This window comes from Chelmon rostratus, chromosome 17 (genome assembly GCF_017976325.1).
Source record: "Chelmon rostratus isolate fCheRos1 chromosome 17, fCheRos1.pri, whole genome shotgun sequence".
NCBI classification, from domain to species: Eukaryota; Metazoa; Chordata; class Actinopteri; order Chaetodontiformes; family Chaetodontidae; genus Chelmon; species Chelmon rostratus.
The window spans coordinates 18,898,829-18,914,816 of record NC_055674.1 but is presented as its reverse complement, the minus strand read 5'-3'; the positions used below and the strand labels follow the sequence as shown (position 1 = coordinate 18,914,816).

The window sequence follows — 15,988 nt, the reverse complement described above, 5'->3', positions numbered from 1 at the left end:
ATAGCTGCTTCTTTCAGTAATGGAGGAGACACACACACACACACACACACACACACAGACACAAACTAAAATAACTACAATGACATTCGACTTTCTGAGGAAAATTGTTCCTGAAGATTACGTGATTGGATGATGTTCCTCTAAGAACACTGTTGCCCGGCACATCCTGGAAAAATGAGCTCCTGAGGGAAGCTCACTGCCTCACACACATCTACAGCACACACACGAGTGAGATTTTTACGTTCAAAAGCCAAGACGTTTTTTTTTTCCAGTCACATTTTATTGATATGTCAGTTTTTTACATTTATGAATGCTTGCAAATTATTTATAAAAGCCATTTCACCCAGGTTTGCCATCACAGCATTGCTTCACAAACTCAGTTGTGAGCATACATGTCTCCACATCCGCACTGCGCCTCTCGGTGGCGCTGCAGGTCAACCCTGCGCTGGAAGCTGCGCTGACAGCAGGGGCAGCTGAACGGCCGGTAGCTGCTGTGCTTTCGGCTGTGGGTGATGAGGTTGGAGCTCTGGCTGAACCCTTTTCCACACACCTTGCACACATGCGGTTTCTCCCCTGAAAAAGGACAGGCGGGAGATTTAAATGTCTCAGAGTCGCCACATTTAGCAGCGTGGTTTATTTACTGCTGTGTTCACTCACCTGTGTGTATGAAGGTGTGTTTCTTCATGTCTGACTTCTGGTGGAACCTTTTGCCGCAGTACTGGCAGGGGTAGGGCCTCGTGTCTGAGTGGATGAGGAGGTGCGTGGTCAGGGTGGACGAGCGCTTGAAGACCTTTCCACACACCTTGCAGCCAAAGATGCGCTCCTGGACGCATGTACAGTACATAAGAACACATGCCCACGCACAAGGACATGAAGACAAAGCAATGTTTTCTTTCAGGGCTCACAATGAGTCATGTGTTTGGACTGAAAATGACGAAAATGCTGCTCTTGTAAATGTTCTCACTGTGTGCCGTACCTTCGCCCTGCCATAGCTGCCTATCGCTCCGAAGCCGAAGGGCATGTGTGGCACGTCTGCGGCTGTGGGTGAGCTTATGAATGGCACAGAGAGGGTGTCGCGAGCATGAGCCTGCAGGCCACCTCCTGATATGAGCACTTCTGAAAGAGACTGAAAAAGAGCCAGTTAGCTTAGCTTAGCAAAAAGACTGGAAATGGGGGGGAAACAGCTAGCACGGCTCGATGCAACAGCTACAAAATCGGTCTACCAGCACCTGAGAAGCTCACTGTTTCTAGACTGGGATGAGTAACTTCCTGAAGTTGCTGCTGGTTGCCATGCAACTACTTAGAGCTAGGAAACCGTCTGACACATCCCTGTAAAACAACACATTGTTGTTTTTACTCATTTTTGCACATATTCAACAAACAAGACGCATCGTGTCAATAAGTGAGCGACAGAGTTGCTGTTAGCTGGGTTTTGATACGATCGGATAGAGCCAGGCTAGCTATGTCACCATTTCCAGTCTTTATGCCATGCTAAGCTAACCAGCTGCGGGCAATAGCTTCAAATTTACTGCACAACTATAAGAGTGGTGCCGATCCTCTCATCTTACTCTCTGTAAGCATAATTCCCAAAAACACATGAGCTGCACCCTCATATATCTTGCTTGTATCAATGCAGGTGTCAGCTGATCAGTGACAAGAAATGAAACAGTGACACCATTACATAGTCTGTCCACAAGAGAATACTGACAAATGTATTTCTCAACTATATTTATTTCTTTATCATGGTTATTACATAACTAATAGAACCATCAGGCTATTGCTAAGAGATGGGTGATACATTCCTGACAGATGTTTCAGCATCAATGGGATGAAATTTGTTTGAATAATCTGTCAGGATACAAATATATTTAAAAAAGATATCTCTCAGCCTTTGATCAATTAGTCAACCAAATGTATGCTGTGACTTTTATTTACCACTAACGGTCACAAATTTTCCGATCCGCAGTTGGAGATTTTGAGATTTACTTAAAATATCTCTTTTTTAATATATTTTTGAAGCATGGTGCACAGATCATATAGTAATATAAACATATATAGCACAGACCAGCTTTATTTTTAGATATTCATCACTTTGTTCACAATTTCTCTGCAACAGGAAGAAGAAGTGCAATCATTATCATATAAAACAGCTCAGACTGCACTCACAGAGTCTATTCTGCACACTGAACCACCCTGCTGTGTGCACCTTCTGACAATTTTCATTAGAAAAGCAGGCAAAGACAGAGATAGTGAGGACGCGTCAGCCCTCACCATCCACAGGCCTCCTACCTTCTCACAGAGCGGACAGTCGCTGACGGGGGATTTGAGGTCGGTGTGCGACGTGTGTTTGAGTAACATGAGGACCAGCCTCTCCAGTTCTCTCTCTCTTTCAGATGCCTGGCGTCTGTCCGCCGACCAAGGAGTGACCAGCAGAGGAGCGTCTCTGCTCCCCACAGGGGCTTTTGTTCGAATGTGAAGGATGAAGATGATGATGGGAATGTCTTTAGTTCAGAGTTTAGATAATGGTTGAGAATGAGAATCATGTCTTTGCTTAGCATCTACCAGTGTAGAGTGTACAAAAATTAACCCTGAATATTTAATTTCACTGTTTTACAAACTTCACTCCTCATCTTTGGTTGAATCCGTGGGAGCAACAGCACTTTCACACAACACATACTGTACACTCACTCGAAACAATTTCACAATCACAAAAAATTAATCTTTCATTGCTAGAGAGTGTTTGGTACCTGAAGGCCAAACGTCGTGTGGGGGGGTGCCGTGAGACCGGACTGCCATCCCATCCCACGGTGAGCAGGCTTCAGCCAGAAGGTATTTGACACCTGCCGTAGGAGACAACGGCTGCACAGCATCTTCAGGATACCCCCTGTCCTGTCCACTCGCGTGCTGCCCAGGCTGGTCAGCGGCTGTCTGGGGCCGGCAGCGTTGTCTGAAGGCGTCCCTGGACGGGCCAAGCGGATGAGCCCTCTTGCTCTTGACGAGGAACGACCGTGGCATGGCAGAACGGCGTCTGACTGAGCTGACGGGGGGGCGAGGCAAAAATCCTGCAGAACAAACCTGCAGGAGTCTGAAAAGTCAGCTCTTTCATGTCACTTTTAGAGCCCCACACACTCAGATGTCACACACCTGTTGGTGCATGTTCAGTTACAATGCCAGAGCTTGAGGTTTCCTTCACAAATCGAGCCTGCCACCTGCACAGAAGTTTCAGGGCTCTCACTGAGGATAACCCTGCTGTGGTGCTGGCACACAGCCTCTAAACTGGCATTGTGGTACACTTTTTACACTTCAATTTGAACTACATATACCCTATTCAGACATTTACAACAACAGCAAAAAATGCTTCAGTATAAGCTGATTTTAAACATGATATCAGATCATAAGAAAAACAAAAAAGAGGAAAGCCTGAAAGAAAACTACAAGAGACTACTCAACCGAACTTTGCTGCAGACCAGGAACTAAATTTTCCCAAACTGGTTTCACATTTTTGCCAGTAAATCTACATGGAGATTTTGCATGAGCCTCTATGATAGACATGATTAATTTAGTAACCGCCCAATCATGTCATTCTATATAAATATCCTTCACATCTTGAAGTTGCGCAGAAGAAGCTGTAGTGCATCAGTAGATTTTGCCATGTTGCAGGTACATAAGAAAATGTCCAAAAATGTCCAAAATAGATATAACCTTGATACTACAACAGCAAGATTCCAGCTGAATTGGTGATCTTACCTCTTTATTGTGCAGCTGAATGTTGAGAGAGTTTCTCGTCTTCCTTGCTGGCAACGTCCTCTTTTCTCTTTCTCACACCCATCAACTGATGACATGACTCAAAGAGATTTGATTTGATTTTGAAAGGCTGCTGAGGATTGTGGGACCGAGGTATGGGAGGGAAATGTGCCCAAAAGTTCAGTGAAATACAAAATAATTAAAAGCTATTATTTGAAAATAAATTACTCTCAAAACATTCTCATTTCAATCCGTTTTTTTTTTTGGTTTTTTTTTGTTTTTTTTTGTTTTACCTCTGTTGCTAATGTTATTCCATGTTAGTCCAAAGTCTTCAAATGTTTGCCAGACTGTACATTTCAGGTTCGGGACCCACTGCGAATGAAGTGGCGAACAAAATGTGAAGATGAAACCTTGGCTGGGCCAATATGCATGTGTCATGGCTGGATTTACCAATATAACGACTGTTCGTGTGGGTGGATAAATACACTCAGCATCCTTTGGAAAGTTTGAATATCTCACTGTTCTCATGTGAACATCTGAACCTTTGCTTATGAGGTTCCAAACACACATTAGACTCATGTTAGACTCATTTTTACCTGTCTGCCTGTTTGTGTGTGTGTGTGTGTGTGTGTGTGTGCTCTTATGTGGTACCCAGCCATCCCGTTTCAACTGCGAGAGGAGGGAGATTTTTTCTTTTTCACCAGCTTCATATAAACTATAGCCTGTCAGACCTTTTCATCAGGAAGACATTGAAAACAATAATAATATTAATTATATTAATATTTTATTCAAAATGACAACATGGAGTAAAGGCAGATCTGGAGCTGGACTTCAGGATAAAACTTTACAATAAAATCATTTATTCAAATTATTTCAACAAGTAAATTATAACCTGTCAATTATTAATAAATTGATCATTATCATATAATTTAAAAGACATTTGTAAATGACAAAAAGTTATTGGAAGTTTTTAATCTGTTACATACTTTGTAAGACATTACACATAATAAATAAAATAGAAATTGAATCCATAATTAATGATTATGTGTCAAAAACATTTAAAATTGCAAATATTACCATTACCTTGCTAATGAGTAGTGAAATATTTGCACATATTTGAAGAAGACACAAAAAGAGCAAAGTGTACCGTGATCATTTCAGAATAATGTGTAAAGATCAGTGCTCCTGGCAAAAGAAAAAAATACCATTTCACCAAATGGTAAAAGAAAGACACTGAGTCATCATGGCTTGTCAATACAACTTGCGAAGTTCCACCTTCTTCTTCCTCCTAACAAGACATGAAGCATCCGCCCCCTGACCACATTTACTCGAGCATAGCGTTAGCAGCAGCTAATTACATTAGCCAGCACCTACCTGTCCAACAGAAGAAAAACAAACGCTAGTTCTGCGTTATCTTACTGCACTGGCATTTTTAATCACTGCAGGCTCATACGCTCTTTAAGTCTGTGGCCAGAGATAAACAGACCAATCAGAGATAAATGATAGTGGCAGAAAGCGTCTGCAGATAGACATTAGTACAGTCTACCAAAGGGGCGTAAGTAATGACTGACCTAAGTAATTGTGGTCAAAGGGGAGAGCACTCAACACAGTGTGCTGGTATACATTTACAAATTTCACACCCAAATTAATATCCATTAAAAATATCTAATCAGGGGAATGAAAGTCTTAAAGCCAAATTTGTGATTGGATGGAAGATGATATCATATTAACACAGATTATAAATCTTTATAAAACAATGGTCCTTCTCGTACCACCATGTAACCATAGTAACACAACTCACTGCTATATGACAAGGGTTTAACTGGTGGAAAAAAAACTTAATAATTAACCAAAACACAGCAGGGAAAAATAAAAATGAGTTATTCTGAAGACAGACAGAAATATATTTCAAGACAGATCAGAAATCAGCTCGCTCTGAATCATACACACCTGTAGACAGATGGACTGACTGCAGAATATTACAAAACGCCTCTAAGAATTGTCTAATTATCTTTAAGCAGGCTAAACCGACCCAGGTTGCCAAATGATGGATGTATACTATCTTTACAAACTATACATTGCTTAGTATATGTTCAATAATATATCTACAACAGGAAAGTATACTATCTGGCTGAAACAAAAGTACACAGATCAGTCCATATGCAGATGACATGAAAATTTACCTTTTTTTTTTTAATCAAATCTACAAAGCCTCTGCACTCAAACTCAGAAATACTACAAATTTTTAACCGTGTGGATGCTGTTGGGATGGTCACTCAGAAAATGTACCAAGCATTCCACATTGTTTAAACTCTATATGACTTTTCCTGAAATTTCACACTATTGCTGAAAATCATTTAAGAGCACAACACTTTTCCTGATTGGGGGACTGGCAGCAATTAAAATAAACATACTACTTAAAAGTATAATTAATATGAAACTGGTCATGTCTCTGTTTGAGAGTGTGCTTGGTAAATAACACGAATAAACCACACGGAAGAATACAATCCTTTAAGGGAACTTCTACTGAAATATTTGATCTACCTAATCAAAGACACTAGACTGCAGTCGAGTAACACAAGTATGTATCTGTTGTCAACTAATGTCAAATAGTGAGGTCTGACTCTGACCTCAGATTGAAATCAGATCATCAAGTGGTGCATATGAACCGAAACCATAGCGTTTCTCAGTGTGGCTGTATTTTTGCAAAACATCTCACTTGACTCCTGGTGTGAGCACCTTTAAGCTAGAGCTGAGTTCACCTTGATGTGCATGAAGAGAGGCTTGTCAGAGCACTGTGGTTGATGTGGTGGGGGGCATGCTAACCTTCTCCCAGGGGCTGTCAGGGAGAGCAGGCGAGAGGAGCGCTGGGAGCTGAGACGGGCTGGTGGGTTTGGTGGGTTTCTGCCTCGTTTGCTTTGAGGAGTTCAGGGGCTTCTTGTTCCCCCGATGGTGGTAAAAAAAAGACCTTTCTAGGAACCTGAAACTTGGGGAGGAGGAGGGGAAGGAGGGAGTCAAAAGCTCATGTTCCTATTGCTTTGTTTCAGATGTCTGCACACCATGGTATGACTTGTAAATGGTAATTACGTGGAAGAAATGTGGCACATGTGTGATATGAGTAACTTGGTGTGTTGAATATAAACTGATAAATGATGTTGACTGTTTCCAACACGTTTAAGTATTTGGTGGGGTTTAAGGTTTCTTTTTAGTGCTAACAGCTCTGAAACAAACACTAGCATGTGAATTTTACTAAAGCTGTGGTAGGCCGTTATTTTAGGGATCACTGGCCAGAAGTTCCATGATTACCTTTCAGCATATTGTAATTCAAGTACTCTGACAGATGAACCAGACTTCTGCACCTCCTCTTGGCTCTGTTGTCAGGCTTAAGAAAATATTTTTTGGCCAATCACAGATCATTTCAGAGAAAGGACATTCCTATTGGCTGTTCAAATGCAGACGTACCTGTGGGTCCGTTCGGTACGATGGTGAAAGCCTCGTCTGTCATTGCCGGTCCTATCTCCATACTTCGTTTTAGCACTTAAGAGAAAGTGAAAGTGAAAGTTTGATTCAATGGTGGAAAATCCTGCAGAAAATCCAGCACTTGTGATAAATTTAGGTCACCTCTTTTGCCTACAGCGCCGTATATTGCGAAACGTGTGTGAACACGTCCCTGCTCCACATGGCTCATTACGTTCAATACCATGGTGCTCATACCAGTGAGTGGCCTGATGACAAACAGCGGGGAATAACTTTTGAGGCGGGACAGTGTGTGTGTGTGTGTGTGTGTTTGTACTTGGTGTACTGGCCTCTCGTCCATTTGTTGATGGCTCTGAAGTTTTACTTGTGCCACTATGTTACAGCATTTACCATTGAAGTTTATCAGCCAGGTCCTGCCAAGCAGTGGTATGATGATGATGTAAGAAGAACTCCGCTGATACAAGCTTCCTACATCTATAGTAAATTTAGATAGAAGAAGTCCTAATAGCCCCCTCTATAAACTTTACCACCTCTGGTTTATCTTTTCCTGATCTGACCCTACGTGGCCTCACATACCACAACTAAAAGTGTTCTCCATTCCAAACATCAGTTTACCCCTGATCCTGCTTGAGCTGACATATATTTGATATTACATATACCTGATCATATACCTCAAAATCATCCTGTAATCACTTGTGGTCACCATGGCAGCTACTACTTCTACTGCACAACCCATTTACTACTGGAGGACCCATTTAAGTTGAGCTGCAATGTAAAGTATAATATGATGCAGCTCAAAGGGGACATTTAATAAAGGCTGTGCAAGACTTCGGTCCATGTTCATCTAGCACAACACAGCAGTCTGCCTGAAGGTGGAACCACAACAACCGACGATCCACATCTGAATACATGCATCCATACATGCTGGGAAGAGTTTTGCTGGCCAGATGGAGGAGACACAGGCCCAAGCCCAGTAATAGAAGCATATGCACACATCTATCTATCTATCGATCTATCGATCTATCTATCTATCTAGATAAAATCTCTTCAAATTACAAATACAGTGTTGTTGATGCAAGGTAAGCAGCAAAGCACATTTAGGTGACTGCTATTTGAATATCAATTTGTGTACCCACTCAGGTACTTTCTCAACATGCCACTCGCGACAACAATGGAGATTTTGTAGTACATTAAATTACATAATTTCATCAAATGAACTGTCATCGATGCACACAGGAAGAGAAACATCACATTATCAGGCAGCCTCAGGGTCAGGCTTCAGTCTCGGCTCTTTGGTGTTGATCAGCGAAGCTGCTGCGGCTGGTGGCTCGCTGTGGTTTCAGTCAGGGGTTTTGACGAATGAGGCGCAGTGGCACTTTCTCACGAGCAACAACTTCTCTATCTTTCTCTCACCAGATTGCCCCCACCCACCCATTTTACACCAATTTCCTCAGAGCCTTTCAACACTCTCTCACTTCAGCTGGCAAAAGAGCAAAGGTTACAGACAGCGCAGGACTTTCTTTTCAATGTTAGGTGAGAGAAAGGAAATCAAAAAGTCCGAGCGGTACTGTAGCCATGAGAACTGCGGACTGTACCAACTCTCAATATCACAATATATCACAGAGTCAGATACAGTGTACAAGTAAAGCCACAAATTTATCAGCTCTGCCTGTGCCTCCCACTGAACAGGAAGCAAGTTTTTTGCTGAGGTATTTTTCATTCTATGTTACGGCTTATCACATCCTCCTACTCTTTTCAATCAATTGCCGTCAGATTGAAAACATCACAGATTCAGATTAAAATCACTCGTCGTGTTTTCCATCAAAGGGATTACTGACGAGAAGGCATTTTGTTGTCAGATGAAGTGCTCAGCGGTGTCTAGGAAATAAATTAGTTGCATTCCATTCTTGCCAAACAGCTGTCACAACATCATTCAAGGAATGAAAATGAGGGTGGTGGTGGTGATGATGCTCATGATGATGGGCAGAGGGAGTGGGCATCCCCACTCCCACACGGGCAGTCAGCTCTCTCATAGATTTCTATCACTCTGATAATTCAGGGTTACAGAAAGGTAAGAGGGCGTGAGAACTCCAAAATGACATGGTACCCAAGACAGCCACTGCCTACATCAGCAAACAATGGTGGTGGTATATACAGAGAGAGAGAGCCTGTAACCACAAGCCTAGCCAGTAAATTCATACATGATTTATATCATGTAATTATATACTACTTGTACTACTACTAGTATGCTATTGTGTACTACTTGACATATTCACATTGATGTCAAGACAGATGCCCTCATTTACATCCCAGAAAGAGTTGTGCAGCCACGCTAGCAGCTCTGTGAGGGTTAGGCACAGTGGTGCTTTGAGCTAAATGCTAACTTCAGCATGCTAACATGATGAAAGAATGACAATGCTAGCAAGCTGATGTTTAGCAGGTATTTTTACCAGGTTCATCTTAGTTAGTTTAGCATACTAGCATGCTAACACTTGCTAATTAGCACTATAGACAAGGTACAGCTGAAGCTAATGGGAATGTCATCAGTTTTCTGGATAAAAGATTTTAAACCGAAGTATTACACAAATTAAAGTTTGACAGAAATTAGAATTCATCGTGAAGGAGACGTGCGTGTCTTCGCTCAGTTTAGTCCATCCAGCAGGTGTTGAGACATTTTATCAAAAAACTAAAATATCAACCAAATTGTGGCACTAGAGGAACAGGGGATGAACAAAATCAATCATCATTTGGCAACCATGAGCATCTGTAAAGAATTTCATCGCAATCTGTCCAGTAATTGTAGCCTAGAGCCGGGCTGCTAGCATGGCCAAAAATCAAAATCAGCTGATTTTAATGTCAATATGTGTATGAGCTGCATTTAAGTATGTGTGCACAATATATCTCCTAATATGCACTGTGATTAAACTGAAATTTTAATTAATAGTTAGACATTTGGTTAAATACATTTATTTGCTTTCTTGCCAAGGGTTTGATGAGAAGATTGATACAACTCACATCTGTACAGTAACTATGACGCTAAAGCCAGCAAAAGCTTAGCATAGACAAATTTCATTTGTTTAATACCTACTATACAATGGAATATTGTTTATATATTGTATTGTATTATTCCTAATCATGTTGTATGTTTTATTTCATTTTGAATATAAAAAAAGCAATTCCGGATTCTAATCTAGATCAACCATTAGATACCTGGCGTCATAACCTTTTTTAGCCTTTTCATTCAGGGCCTCAGCATCTTGACTAAATGTTATAAACTGGGCAGCGACATATTGTGTGCAATGTCTAAACCCAGGTTTGAAGATATCAGCGATGTGATGTGCTGATGTCTGTGGCATACTTGTGATATTTTTTCATCTGACATGGACGTGTGAATCTTGTCACATAACACAACCCCACCCAAAACATCTGCCTACAGGCATGGTTGTGTGAGTGTGTCACTGCGTTCATCTGTGTGTGTGTGTGTTGCAGATGAAGAGGTGTGAAGCCGCAGGCCTTTTCAAAGCAGAACTCTGAAACCAAGGGTGTTGTTAGGACATCGGTCCCCAGCACTGTTGGGCTTGCCACACCACAGCCCTGCTGTCTAATTATAAGGTCATGTTTCCCCCTAAGAGATGCTGAAAGCTCAATCACATTCTGCAGTGAGATCGTGGGACTTTATTGTCAAAAGAAAAAAAAAAGAGTTACAGGCGGATAAAGAAATCTTCAGGCACTCTCAATAGATCTCAGAGACGAGATATCTTAACCCTCGTATTGTCTTCCCATCTACTATGCACCTTTTGTCTTCCCGGGTCAAAATTGACCCGGTCTGGTTTGACTGCTTGGAAAGCATAAGTATAAAATAATCATCAAATTCTGTGTTGAACCTTTTTAGTCAACTTGCTTCCAACACATCAACATATATTTTACACTTATTTTTGTAATGTATGATATAATAGATGTAATTTATAAAAAAAATACACTTCATTTTTTATTAAAAAAAACAGAAATTCTGATTATTTTGACTATGGTGATGATCTGAGGCACATAAATTGATGTATTATTACAGACTGGCATATGTCAAAGTTTACTCAGGACACTGTTTTGAAATAATGTAAATTTTTTTAATGGCAGCAAATAGTCACACCTGTTGTCCTCCCGGGTCAAAATTGACCCGGTGTGGTTTGACTGTTTATAAAGCATGAAGTATAAATGTATGTGTGTGTGTGCGTGTGTGTGTGTGTGTGTGTGTGTGTTGTGTGTGTGTGTGTGTGTGTGTGTGTGTTTATTGTACTAGAAAGCACAAAAGTATGATCCATTATACCACTTATTGTGGCTGGGTCAAATTTGGCCGGGAAGACCACAGATGCTTATTCTAATAAAACACACATAATTCAAAGAATATCGTCATAATTAATTTTACTTGCAACGAGCATAGTATGGAATCATCCATGTCATTTTCAAGCAATTATATGAGAGAAAACCATAGTTATGATATGCAAACACTTGAAAACGGGTCAAAATTGACCCGAAGACAACAGGAGGGTTAAAGCTATGTGATGACTGTTTCGTACAATACTATCTTGTTTACTGGTGTTATAGTTGACCCCTGCAGGACGTATCAACACATTTAGTTTAAAGGAATAGTTCAACAGCTTTGGAAATATATTTGTACAGAGAGTCAGATGAGAATATCGATAACGCTTTCACATCTGTGCGATAGTTATCAAAATTTGACATTTTTACATGTATGCACCAATTATGCAAGGATTTGGGTCTGTGGCGGATGAGTTGTTGTCAGGTGTCTTTAAGTTTGCTCTGAGCTATTGCTTAATTTGACAATCTAATGCCACATACCAGGCATAGAGGAAGAGGGCATGATGGATCCCTGGTAAAGATGAAACCATACATCATTCATGTTGCTGCTGACCTCAGCAACAACCCTGATTCCAAACAAGCTGCGTGCATGATTGTATAAAGGATTTTACTACGTAGTATGTCAATGTTATGTTTACAGCATTTAGCACTGACCCTAAGTGGCCAAAAGTCAGTTAATGCAGGTTTAAGGAAATAGCATTAAAGGAGGTTTGGAGATGGAGCTCGGGTTTTATTTGTTCACACAATCTTTTGCCAGATCTGAAGTATCGTTGTAGTTGATGTGTGATTAGATAAATGTTTGGTGTGGGTGTTGCTTTTATATGTGTGCTGTAGTTACAGGTGGTGGTTCAGACTGAAAAGTCTCAACAACAACTATCAGATGGATTGTGAAATGTTGTCAGGACGTTCACGGTCCCCACATGATGACACATCACACACCTTTCTTCTGGCACGGTGAGGTTTTGTATGAAAGGAACCGACAGCTATTGGACTACCGTGAAGTTCAGCTCAGACCTTCATATTCCCCTCAGGATGAATTACAATCACTTTGATGATCCCTTAACGTTTCGTAAAGCACCAACAACAGGTCCGATGTTTGTGTTCAGCGCTGAAAGGTAGAAAAGAACAGGCAACTTAAACCGTGTTAAATGTCCAGGATGGATGATAAATGGGGTCTTGGGTTGTGTTGCTAAAGGCAGCTAATTGGCTTTTGTAGCGGTTCCCTATGGCACATTTTATTTAAGTGAGTTTTATATATTGTAGATTTGATGTTTTGCACGATTTTGTTTATACAATATTTTGTCCACACAGGCTTATTAGTTTCATTTTACTGGTACTTTATATACTGTGTGTTTTTGAATGTGTGCCATTTTATTTTGCATGTAGCCTGTCATGATCCGTCGCATTAGTGTTATGTGGTTCACTTCCTGTTTTATTTTGGTTGGTTTCTGTTCATTCAAGCTTCCCACCTTTCCTAATTAGCCTGATGTGTTGCACCTGTGCCCAATTGTTCACCGGCTCCTGCCTATATATACCCTGAGTCTTTCCCCTTTCCCTCTGCCTCTGAGCCTCTGAACTTTTCATCGTGTTGAGACTGCTTTGTGAGCCTGACAGTAGCTTACTTCTGGGGGTACAATTTCTTTTTGAGGACTCAAAGAATAAAGATTGGAAGCTATATATTTTATTTGTATAGTGCCACTATGTTGTGCTGTGTGCGGTAAATTTATTTAATCTATTCATCTTAAATGTAATATTAAACACAGGAATGTCAGAAACTGTAATGTTAGTAACTACAAAGTAAAGAAGATGTGAGAAACATTAAATTAATGCTATTCCTACGTGTGTAAATGTGTTTACTTGTGTGTGTACACAAGCTTCATGTCACCCCTGCATATAATAGTAATAATAGCCCAAAAAAGTGTGGACGTGCTGCTTCAGTTTGAAGTCTCAGGCAAATTGGGACGAGTGGTTGCACTGGTCTGATCGCGACACTTGTGAAAGCCATATAAATAATCTCATTCACACACTTCAAGCACAGATCCAAGGTGTGTACTGTAATATAAATGAAAACTCACAACAGAACTGAATGTAGTCACTACAAACCTGCACTGTGAAGCCTGCTATCAGACACTAACGATTGTACTTACTTACTGCATCTGATGCTGATTTTAGCTTTAACAAGTCAAGTCAAAAAGAAATCCTGGTACAGCACAGGGCTCTTGACTGTGCACAAAGCTGTGGATGGTGATAAAACCTTGTCTGAGGAATTGTCCCCGTCCCTCACAGCTGCACCTTCACATGTTCTCATTGAGATTTTTCTCTGTGGCAACAGTAAATGCCAATCTCACTCACACACAGTTTGCCAGCACTTCTGCAGCTACCACACAACTTTTTTTTTTTTTTGCTTTCTTAAACCCCGTACTCCACATCTCCCAGCTCACTCAATCTCACACACAGATAATTTTCACACTCGTGCATATACTACAGACACGCAGGAAACACACACCAGCTGTGTGGAGTAGATCACTTTGTGGTTCATTGTCAGTTTGAGTCTTTGCTCCAGATTCTTCTTGGCCCAAATTCAAAGAAAACGAGGAGACCCTCCTTTGCATATGCACACACACACACACACACACACACACACACACACACACACACACACACAAGAACTTCCTTGGTCATCAGACACCTTCAACCTCTTGGGATACAAACCTGGTTATTCTACAGAAGCACTCACACATCCATCCATAAAGGGTTGAGGGTATTCTGACACCAGCTGGACTAGAGCTGTGAAGTCAAAGGCTGCAGTGTAACTCACGGCACAAAGACTTCAGCAGCCCCTGCTGGATAATCTTGGAAACAATGTTGTAATTTTCAGTTTGTGTATGAAAAGAGGTTGTGGCAGCTGTAATCAATATTTAAAAGCAAATGCCTGTGATCAGTTTTATTACACAGTGAATCTTTTAATATTATTTTAAAGTAGTTTATTCAAATAACAGATGGAAATGTATCTTTATCTTAAACTGACAGCTATCATGTCATGGATCATACATTAAATCAAGCACTATACAGCTGTAAGGTGTGGTCCTCAAGTGTTTCTATACTTATACTACATCACAACATTTCAGATTGTAATAGTGTACCATTTACTCCGCCTCATTTATCTGACCACTGTGGATAGTATTTACTTCAATGCATATTATGATGTTACATACAAAAACTATCACAAGTTTTTAAAATTGAATGAAATGTTGGAGAATAAATTACCCCACAGCATTAAAAGACAGTAAAATTAGCTCCACCTCAGCTGGCTGTAACACTAAAACTCTGAGAGGGACCATTCTGCATAGAAAGACATACCTGTATATAAATAAATATTATACACAGATACATTTCTGTCTAATAGTCTGATGTTTTCCTCAGAGTCAGTCCTGAAGGAGTTAAAGGGTACAGGCATGTCCCCCCCGGCTCTTGAACGGGCTTCTGGTGCTGAATTAGATTTTTCAGCCACACATCCTCGGCTGCTATGGCAACCGTTGAAAAGCTGTGTGTCGTCCAGCTGAGGAGGAGTTTGTTGTAAGTTTCGGGAGTTTTTCACGGCAGAACCAGACAGCGCCGGAATGAAGTTTCTGTGAGGCGGCTGTGAGCTGATCGGAGGGGGGAGAGAGAAAAACGGGAGAACAAGTTATTCACTCTGGTAGGTGAAAGTTAATCCTGGGCTGTAAAAATAACACAAATTGTTGAAGTTTGATTCGTATCTTTGCCAAGAAGTAGACTTTAGAGATGTTGTCTGCCATGGAAATGTTGTTTGTACTATTTTATTTAGTTTACTCATAATGTGCAATCGCTGATCAAAAGATTTTGGTATGATCTTGTAATGTTTTCGTAAATCCGTCCTTTATGGAATTTCCAAAACAATAAGCTTTCCCTGTAACCTGCTCACTTTAAATGCTTATTTAAAGGCCCTGAAAAACGTTTTCAAAGTATTTCTATCTAACATTAAAATATTAACTAAACCAAATACTCAAATATCAGTTAGAGTTTGGAAAATAAATCTCCTTAACTATTTTTTATTGAGAGTCTGAAACTAAGCTATTAATAAGCTAATTTAGAAAGTATGTTTTCTGGGACTAAGACAGAATCTTTGCCAGACAGTCCTTGGTCTGTGATCTGACCAGGATGTTCCTGGATCAGGCCATGGTCAGATACTGTTCTGTAGTACTGTAGTGTAATTGCTGATACCAAAACTCGTGACCCCATAATATTTAGATGGAGTCAGAAATTGTAATATTGGCTGTTGCAGTCAGTGGAGTCACAGATTTTGATTTAACATGCTGACACTGACAGTGAAGCTCAGTTTATGTGCGTCACCCAATAATGTCACAATTACTTT

General features: G+C 40.6%; 1 protein-coding gene across 4 annotated transcripts; it reads right to left on the bottom strand.

The window, feature by feature from the left end:
- Window positions 1–273: 273 nt before the first annotated feature.
- On the bottom strand, window positions 274–4,063 carry LOC121621099 (zinc finger protein Gfi-1b-like). 4 transcript variants are annotated; one of them, XM_041957415.1, is made up of 6 exons: window positions 3,748–4,063; window positions 2,748–3,085; window positions 2,290–2,501; window positions 977–1,126; window positions 658–823; window positions 274–573 (listed from the first exon to the last, which is right to left on the bottom strand). In XM_041957415.1, the coding sequence occupies exons 1-6, from the start codon at window positions 3,840–3,842 to the stop codon at window positions 377–379; spliced, it is 1,158 nt and encodes a 385-aa protein (XP_041813349.1). In that variant the 5' UTR covers window positions 3,843–4,063; the 3' UTR covers window positions 274–376. The 4 variants fall into 4 exon arrangements, with proteins under 4 accessions (XP_041813349.1, XP_041813351.1, XP_041813350.1 ...); XM_041957417.1 differs by having other exon boundaries at window positions 2,748–3,075; window positions 3,748–4,060; XM_041957416.1 differs by having other exon boundaries at window positions 2,290–2,459; window positions 3,748–4,047.
- Window positions 4,064–15,988: the final 11,925 nt, after the last annotated feature.

Bases quoted from the DNA above. Each gene is read 5' to 3' on its own strand.
- LOC121621099 (XM_041957415.1), bottom strand. From the start codon at position 3,842: ATGTCATCAGTTGATGGGTGTGAGAAAGAGAAAAGAGGACGTTGCCAG. The intron at 2,502-2,747 runs GTACCAAACACT...TCTGAACTAAAG, and splicing joins ACACGACGTTTGGCCTTCAG to ACATTCCCATCATCATCTTC. The intron at 574-657 runs GTGAGTGAACAC...GTCCTTTTTCAG, and splicing joins ACACACCTTCATACACACAG to GGGAGAAACCGCATGTGTGC.